This window comes from Ciona intestinalis, chromosome 5 (genome assembly GCF_000224145.3).
Source record: "Ciona intestinalis chromosome 5, KH, whole genome shotgun sequence".
NCBI classification, from domain to species: Eukaryota; Metazoa; Chordata; class Ascidiacea; order Phlebobranchia; family Cionidae; genus Ciona; species Ciona intestinalis.
Window position 1 is genome coordinate 407,305 of NC_020170.2, and position 9,009 is coordinate 416,313.

The 9,009-nt window shown below is 34.0% G+C and overlaps 2 protein-coding genes across 3 annotated transcripts in view; both read right to left on the reverse strand.

Moving 5' to 3' along the window:
* Positions 1 to 4,165, reverse strand: part of LOC100179764 (FGGY carbohydrate kinase domain-containing protein-like) — a 7,676-nt gene extending 3,511 nt beyond the window's left edge. The window contains exons 1-9 of one of the 2 annotated variants that reach the window (XM_002121594.3): positions 3,953 to 4,165; positions 3,507 to 3,618; positions 3,126 to 3,283; positions 2,617 to 2,818; positions 1,973 to 2,092; positions 1,662 to 1,768; positions 1,306 to 1,413; positions 692 to 753; positions 266 to 497 (exon numbers count right to left, since the gene is read on the reverse strand). In XM_002121594.3, coding sequence (XP_002121630.2) covers positions 266 to 497; positions 692 to 753; positions 1,306 to 1,413; positions 1,662 to 1,768; positions 1,973 to 2,092; positions 2,617 to 2,818; positions 3,126 to 3,283; positions 3,507 to 3,618; positions 3,953 to 4,132 — 1,281 coding nt within the window. In that variant the 5' untranslated portion in view covers positions 4,133 to 4,165. The remainder of the gene's footprint in view (positions 1 to 265; positions 498 to 691; positions 754 to 1,305; positions 1,414 to 1,661; positions 1,769 to 1,972; positions 2,093 to 2,616; positions 2,819 to 3,125; positions 3,284 to 3,506; positions 3,619 to 3,952) is intronic. The other variant, XM_026834500.1, reaches the window with a different exon arrangement.
* On the reverse strand, positions 4,149 to 8,048 carry LOC100180475 (zinc finger MYM-type protein 3-like). The gene is made up of 2 exons (XM_002127293.4): positions 7,872 to 8,048; positions 4,149 to 7,508 (listed from the first exon to the last, which is right to left on the reverse strand). The coding sequence occupies exon 2, from the start codon at positions 7,458 to 7,460 to the stop codon at positions 4,884 to 4,886; it is 2,577 nt and encodes an 858-aa protein (XP_002127329.1). The 5' UTR covers positions 7,461 to 7,508; positions 7,872 to 8,048; the 3' UTR covers positions 4,149 to 4,883.
* Between the last annotated feature and the right edge of the window lie 961 nt (positions 8,049 to 9,009).

Consider the following 9,009-nt stretch of genomic DNA (forward strand, 5'->3'; position numbering starts at 1 on the left):
TTTGGATTTTTTACTTTTTTATGTATGNCTGATAATTTGGACAACCCATTAGTGACCACTGGGTTGGAGCAATTGCCGTTAAGTGTCTTGCCCAAGGACACATACACCAACAATGGTAGCAGCATCAAGCCTTGAACCTCTGGGTTACAGGCAGGCGCGCTAGCCACTACAGCACGGCGCCGGACATAGTACTAACCACTGTACGGTATCGTGGGGGATGAACATTAGTCACTGTTAAGCTACAACAAATTGTTCACATACTCACAGCAAGAGCTTGCATAGTAGCAATATATAAAAGTGCAAGATGTTGTAAGGAAGTATCCAATGTTAATCCACACACCGCTCCACACAATGTTGGGTCAGCCAAAGGTGATCGGTTGCCATGGTGATCTGGGTGGATGTGAATATTCCTTGTCATGACATCAACATCAAGCTCACCATAATCTGATGCATGTTGAGATGCAATATCATTAAGAAGGTGATATATATTCTTCCCACTGCCATGTAAGACAAATGATTATTACAAACAAGTGGCCAAATTTATTGGTGTTTGCATTCATTTAAATAAAGCATAAAGTAGATTAAAACGCATAAAATGGTCTACCGCATGAATAAACTGCTTTTTATTTGGTATGGTTGGAAATTATTATATTTTTTAACAGTTTCTACAAAAGAAAATGGTAGCACTCACCGCTCTTTAGCCATTTGCTTCAGCTGAGAAAATGCCACATGTGTTTGTACGATGTGATCTATCTAGATATAACAACAAAATAGGTAAACAATTATGAATAGTTTGATGTATTACCCACACCGTCGTCTTTACAGTTTAGCCACCTGGAGTATCTGGATTAAAAATAAGTCATATAAAGTACCGGGAATGGGTGTATATTATTTATTTGTAATTCAACATGTAAAACAAGCACAGCTTACGAGTTACCTCGAATGTCACTTTGTGGGTGATTATTTTTTGGATTTTTTTTTATGTATGGTTAACAATTTAGACAACCCGTTAGTGCCACTGGGTGGGAGCAATTGTCGTTAAGTGTCTTTCAAGGTCGCATACACCCACAATGGTTGCAGCGGTGAGCCTTGAACCCATAACCTCTAGGACAGGTTGGGGGCAGGCCGCGAAACCACTTTGTCACTATGCTAGAATTACACATGTGCAAAAGCTGAGTCTACAATTATGCCACTGAATATGATTCAAATATTGCCTAAGATTCATTTAATGCATTCCTTCATTAACTGGCAAAATAGATTTAATTAACTAAATTGTTTCAAATTTAAAAACTAAAAAATTCCTACCAATTTTCCAGACGCAGTTTGTCCTCCTTCATTTAGCCAAAACTTTGGAATCATTGCAGAATAGTAAGGACCCCACACACCAGGTACAAATATTGGTGCCGAACTTATCTAAGCATTTAGGAACTTTTTAAATATTAAAATTACAATTATTCAGCTTAGTAAACTTCTTATTCCAATCATATTGCAACAGGCAGGTCTAACATATTTTTGTAAAAATACATGTTAAGTGCTATGACCACTTTATATAAAATATAAATGACAAAAAGCATATATATATACACATATATTACATATAATATATATATATGGCAAAACAATGTTTATTACACCAATAACCATGTTATACTTATACATACCCCCATATGGCAGGATGACGTACCACATATCAGTGCCATACACTCAGTAATATCTAGTTGTTGGTTGTTCAAGTCATGGCCACCAACTCCCACTGCTGCAAGTCCACCTATGTAAGCCTTAATTTTAATTTTAAAGTATTGGAAAGTGGTTCTGTGAAACATACATTTTTCACTACCAATACTTCAGCCAATACTTTTTAATATTAATCAATTTTTTTTCTTAGCAGAAATTATTTAATTCAAATAGTTTTATTTCTAAGCAAGCATTTTGTAAATATATTAAAAATGAGAGTAAAGAAGTAAGAAATCACCACAATGTGCATCCAACATAGCAACAGCAACTGCAGTGTTGGCCAATAATCCCATGTTCGATGCAGTTTCTTGCGTAAGTCCACCTTTTATTGCTGTTCCAGGTGGCAGAATAACATTCCCTGTGTTAAAACATTACTTAAAAGCATTTGTAACATGATTTTCCCAACTAGTATATAAGACAAAATATAAATAATATATTTGTATCATAGCAATAGAAATGTTTTCCTTACAGTTAACAGAGCAAGACATAATAACCCGGATTACGAATTTGATATTACGTTTGATGCTGTTCATTTTTTTATACAATAGCACCACCATGCAGTATTTTAAGTTAAGCTATACAAAAGCAAATGACGTTGACTGGGCATTCTGGTTTCATTTCCTTATTAAGTTTTTCCTCGCTTTCCCAAAAATAATTCACACAATATTAGGGCATAAACATTGAAACAGGATAAAGCATTAAAGCAGGTTATTTAAGAAAAGGTCACAACAAATTTAAAGATTAACAATAATTGAAAAAATAAAAGAAACACCAGATGTCGGAAAGTAATTGTTTAGATTTCGATATGACTTCTGTGTTAATTAAAACGTAAAACCTACATAGTATCAGTACATAAATATACCATAGTTATTGTTGACAAACCAATTTTTGAAAAGTTGTTGTCATTTAAATCTTCCAAACCAATTTCCTTCCAAAAACTTTTGTTCCATCCGGATTCACTTGAATATAACCATTTGCATGTAACAGCACATGAAGATCTGGTTAAACTATTTGTGCATTTGAAGGTCAAAAAATCAGACAGATCAAAAAAGTGGTGAGCTTTTGTCCAGCATTCTGGTTGATTCTATAGATCAAATATTTTGATCAAAATCAAATGCATGCAAAGAAATTAGAAAAATTATAAAATTGTTGTGAAATGTTTACACTCAGAGTTTAAAAATCTACAATACCACAATCTATTTCTTACACAACACTAGAAATAAATGTTTTTTTAATTTTAATGCAAATTTTTAACATTACCCTTGTATTTAGACTTGAAGTAATATAAACACAAATTCAACGAATACATAATGATGGGAATTTGTTGTGTTACCTTAAATTCTAAAAAGTCTCAGCTTCCCAAATGTAAATAACCAACGAATATAGTAAACCTTTTTAATCCATAGCAGTTTTGGAGGTTGCATTTCTAATGATATTTTCCCTCCAACGAACTTCAGCACTTCATGATTTGTGGAGTTGATAAAGTCAGCTTCTTCTTTAGCTCTGTGATCCATCCACATTATTATGTTAAAGTCATCATTGTTGCTTTCTGAAATTCATCTTCCAAAGTTAAACTTGGAGTATTAAAATAAAAGGAAAGTTTTTAATGTTTGCTGGTAAACACTGCTAAATAAAGACATGATTTAAAGTCTTGTGAAAAATATGATGTAGTCAGATCAAGTATGTTACACCATTATGTTATGGGACTATGGGACATGTGCTAGTAGGCATATAGATCATTTGCATTTAAAATAAAAAAAACATTACCCTACTTGCATTGGTTAAAGGAACAGGTTTGAAATCATGATCAAGCACAACCAATGAGCATGTTGCATCAAAACCAATGCCTTGAACATTTGATGGATCAACATTCTTTACAACTGACTGTAAAAATTTCAAAGCATAATAGGGAAATCATTTTACACTGTGGCAGAGGAGTAAGTATGTCTGTCTTTGACCCACAAGTTGTGGGTTTAAAGCTAGTTGCTGCTACTATTGTGGACGTATGTGTCTTTGGGCAAAATACTTTAAAGTCAGTCATGTGGTAACTTGTAAGCAGGCATGATGTGTATGAGGAGAACATCTTATAACAAGTGTTGTTTTCCTGTTACTGAAGAATAAAGTGATAAAGTAAGTTATCATCTTATATTAAGAAGAAACCAAATTAAACATTTTGATTTGTTTACTTTTGATTCACAAACAACTGCTTTAACCACACCTTAATAACAGAACAACATTTGCGCCAAATTTCATCTGAAGATTGAATGTATTGATTTGTTTTTGGTTCCACCACAGTAATTCCCTCTTCAGCTGTTGCTATGAACGTCCCATCATTATCAACCAACCCTGCTCGTACACTGTGACTACCGACATCCACTCCAATATAATATCTTACCATACTTAGCTTTCTATAATGGTTAAAATAAGTTTCTGATCTATAGCTAATACATAATAACTATCTGATATCAGCAGGACTTTTATTCTCAATTTGATTTTTTTTATATTTAGGTTAGTGTGAGAACATTGCATTCTTAGTTTAATTTGTATAATTTTTTTTATAATAATTTTTATATAAAACAACCTAATGCTAACATGCATTCAAAATCAGTGTAAAGAAATATATGCAACTAAATGTTAGCAAAATGTATTGAAATAAGCCTTTGAAAAGTGTGGTGGTAGACACTAACAGTAAATACATTTATACAGAGGTTTAGTAATAGTTTAAAAACAAATTGGTAACAGTTTTAAAACTGTGTCCATTTAACTTTGTTTTTTCCAACACATAAAATCTTCATGGAGAAACAAGAACGTAGAAAACATGTAAAATATTTTCGTATAAGAACTGTAACACTAAACAGAGAAAAATAGTTGTGTTTAATTTGTTGAATACAATACAGAATACACAGTATACACACAGCGAAGTATTGGTTGTAAATTGACAAAGGTAATTTTTAATGCCACAAAATCAGGTTAAAAACCTATTTTGTCAGGTTTGGAAAAATACAGAGAATATTAGCTAATAAATAATAGCCTACCACAAAATATTTAGCATATGTCAATATTTTTCCCAGAAAACTTTAGCAATTGATGTTTTGTTTCGTTGGTGAACTTTTTACTTATGTTGAATACATAGAATTAGGTTTAGTAAATTATCTTTGATTATTTATCCAAAACTCGTGCACTTCCTTAACCATGAGTATTCTGAACAACATCAGTTCTATGTCTTTGGTGGATAGTGGAGATGGACTGTACCACACAGGTGATTCTGGAATACATGCTTGTTCAGGTCGCAGGTAGAATAATTCACTTGAATTGGACCGTAACACAGAAGGACACTTTGAAAAATAAAAGGCAAAAAGTCCAGCAGGACACCTCATTGGATTATTTTTGTTTTGACTGAGGGCTCGATCAAATAAGCTGCTATCCTTTCCATGTTTTACACATGATGATACCGTTAACACATTACTTTTTCTCACAATACACTTTGAGCGCTGCATCACTTTCAAAAGTGTTAGATTATTATGTTCGTCTGCTGTCTTGAGCAAGAATCCTTTTGTGGTAAAGTATAGCATTGTAAACAACAGAGAATGCGGTGAATGTGCACCAAGTTGCTTGCACTGCCATAACTGTTCCTCACAAATTCGTGTATCAACTCTTAATGGAGAACAAACAGGAATCCAACTGCGAGCAGTGCCATGGAATGCATCCATTACAGCAGCATAGTTATGATCAGTAAATATATTATCTAATCTGCCTGATCGACTCAGATCTTCTTGAATACCCATAAGTAAATAGAAAATGCTGTCAGCACGATATGGCTGTCCATCGGGGCGGTTAACACTTCTTACAAACTTAACCAATGCCTCTTTAATTTCAAATTGTGATAATGACGCAAGATCAACTGGAATGCGACCAGCTTGAGAAGTTCGGTTGTAATTAAAAACCCATCGTTTCCATGCTGTTACTCCGTACTTAAAATGAAAAGGAATATTTGACACTGTACTAGTAGATTTCTTTCTCCGTTTAGCACTTGGTTCATCTACCAATGAAGGAATATCATCCTCCACGTTTAACTCCGTAACATCTACAATACCGGTAATGTTGGCAGCAATAGACAACACATCCTCTGCTTCTCCTTCCATCATATTTCTGCATCTTTCATTATCCTCATTAGACACAGCTTCAGCCATCAATAACAAATCAGCTTCAATTGGATTATTTGGAAATTTCTGTCGAATTTCGTCGATTGAGTTAATTAATGAATCTACATTGGACATTGTGGTTGGTAAAAGAACAGGAACAGGTATTGGTATTGGAAGAGGCACTGGATGGGGGACATATTCTGAAAACATTTTAACAGGGCATGGGACATATATCGGAATAGGAATGGGTATTGGAAACAGAGTTGGCAACCATTCACCATGTGTTTGAGTGGATGCATCACAAGTTTTATTTATATCCCCAGTTTGAATCAATTTGTTTTGTTTATACGGCTTACACATAATAGCTTTGTTTTTCTTTTTCAGATCAGTGACAGAGAGAAGATGGGATGTTTGTGTTTCTGCACCTATCAGCTTGTGATCTTCAAAATATTGCTTCACTTTTTCAACACTTTCTGGTAACAACTCTACCGGTACACAGAGTGAAGCAGCCGGCATTATTCTTGTTGCTTTTACAAGTTTAGTGTGCCTTCCTGGATTCCCTAATTGTTTAATAAATGCTGAAGGATGGGTTAGGGAGGGCAAAGTAGAACTTATGCATACATATTTACTACCAGAATGTGTGCACTCTGAAAGCTGATGGTCAGCATCTGAGCCCTTCTGCTTGGGAAAACCTCTTTCATTGTCAGAGTTACAAGTTTCCTTAATTGACATAAATTTAAATTTCTTTTCATAGTTTGCCACACAGTTAATTGAACAAAACCCTTTAATTGATGCATCTGACATAACCACATAAAACTTTACCATGTACTCCATGTTGCAATAGGAGCACAAAACGTCATAATTATCCTCTAATTTCACCATGTACTTTGACATGCAGCTGAGTGAACAAAAGTAAGTTAACTTATTATCACTACCAACACGTTCAATCATAGAAAAAACATTCAGCGTAGCTTTACACCAGGAACAGGTTGATTGTTTTTTGTTGTTTTCTTTATACAAATTTAAACACTCAGTTGAGCAGAATTCTTCTATTTTTCCTTGGTGCTGTATAAATTGCTGGTCATCACCATCAAACAGTTGATCATTGCAACCCACACAACTGTGCAATTCCAACTTGTACCACTTCTTAAACTTGACCAAGCAAGCATTGTTTGAACACAACTTGTGAGTGCGTCCATTATACAATACATTTACTATAATTGGCACATTTGGATTGCGACACATTTGGCATGACAGTTCTACTATTGGCTTAGAAACCTCATTTGAATGTTGCAACATGCAGTTTCCACAACAAAATACTTTGATCCCACCACCAGTTATTTGACTGACAGCAACTTTCGTATTTTTAACAATTGAATTACAATGGTAACATGTGATTAAGTTGTAGGAGCGTGTGTAGATATCTTTGCATTGAATACAACAGAACACTTTGTCAACATCTGTATGGTTTAACTTTAAATGAGATTCATAGCGTGAAAATGTCACTTCGCATGTAGAGCAAACATAGGATTTTGCTTTACAATACAAATCCATATCTGTATCTGTCACCGCTTGACTTCCCATGTCCAAGACACCAATATTAAAATTAACCACAAAAATTACCTACTCAATCTGAAAATATGAAAGTTAAAGTTGACTTAATAAAGTAAGTCTTGCAATATACCAGTTGACTCGTTAACTTCTGACACCTCCCCACAATACACAAGTGGTGTCAGTTTTATAAAAAATAAAGTTGATGCAAGAGTAAAACATGTTAGCTACAATATAGGTTTGTAAAACATGTAAAATCACACTTATAGTATGTGCGATACCTAGTTGCAATTATAAGGGCCTGCAGCTGCAGTCAATTATGTCAAAAATTTGGCTACAATAGCTTAGATTAGTGCGGCATTAATGTTTTTTAAGACGACTCCCAGTATTATTCTACAGGTGGTGAGTGTCTTTACATACACTTTAATGCAACTGACAACTTACATTTTAATTTACTTTAATGAAATACAATTCAGTGCGACTGTCGTTTCCCAATAATTTCCTTCTCTCCGTTATTTTAATTTGATCTTCGCCATCGTATTCGAAGGGATAAATAAAATTGTTACGTAGTGGTTCAACAGCAATTCGCGTAAATGCATATGATATATACCACGGTTAATTATGGCGCAATCCTGTTAAACTGTGTTAATGAAAAACTTAGTAAAATGTATTCTGGATTATTATGATATAATTAATAATAATTCTTATTAATTAATACCACACGGCACACAGTTTATCACACGACATACGAGTAAGCAGCACACTTTCTAAAGTTATGAGAAAACCAAAGAAAACACTCACACACGAGAGCAAAGAGCTAATGAGTAAGCACGTGTTAAACTAGTTAGCATAATATTAATTAATCCATTATTTTAATATAATATAACGGGCGACTCGATCATAAACAAATCAGAAGTAACCAACCAAACGATTTTTATTCACAGTAAATGATAATGGGATATAAGAGTAGTGGTTTTAGTGCACGTTAATTTGGAGATCGTATGCAGTATTATCCACAGAAATAAAAAAGAATAGAACGCGCATCTTCAATGTCGGTAAAGGACAGAGTCCTAGAAACACCGAGTAGTCCAACTGCCGTCTATGTGTGTTCAAAATAGAGCAAAAGCGGTGACTTTCGCAATGAGTTTAAACGAACTTGTTGAGTTTTATTTGCGATTTCCTTTTGTGGAAAGGCGTAAAACAGCTTCTATTTACCTTTATTACCAAACATTGTTTTGAAAAAATATATAAATTTACCCCCATTAAATGACTAAAATGTCACAAATCAACCGCTTCTAATTCCATTTTTTGACTTTTTTGATACAGAAAAGAAATAACACATGTTTTTTACACTTTTCAATCTTTAAATTTGTTTTTAGGCATAAGTTTACATGGATTTTCCCTATACCTACTGTGTTATTTTGGACCCAAATTGCCGTTCAATTTGTCTTTTACGTAACAATGGGTTGGACTACTCGGTATTTCTATGGCTCTGCTCTCCTTTACCCAGAGCCATAGAAATACCGAGTAGCAAAAAATGGAATTAGAAGCAGTTGATTTGTGACATTTTAGTCATTTAATG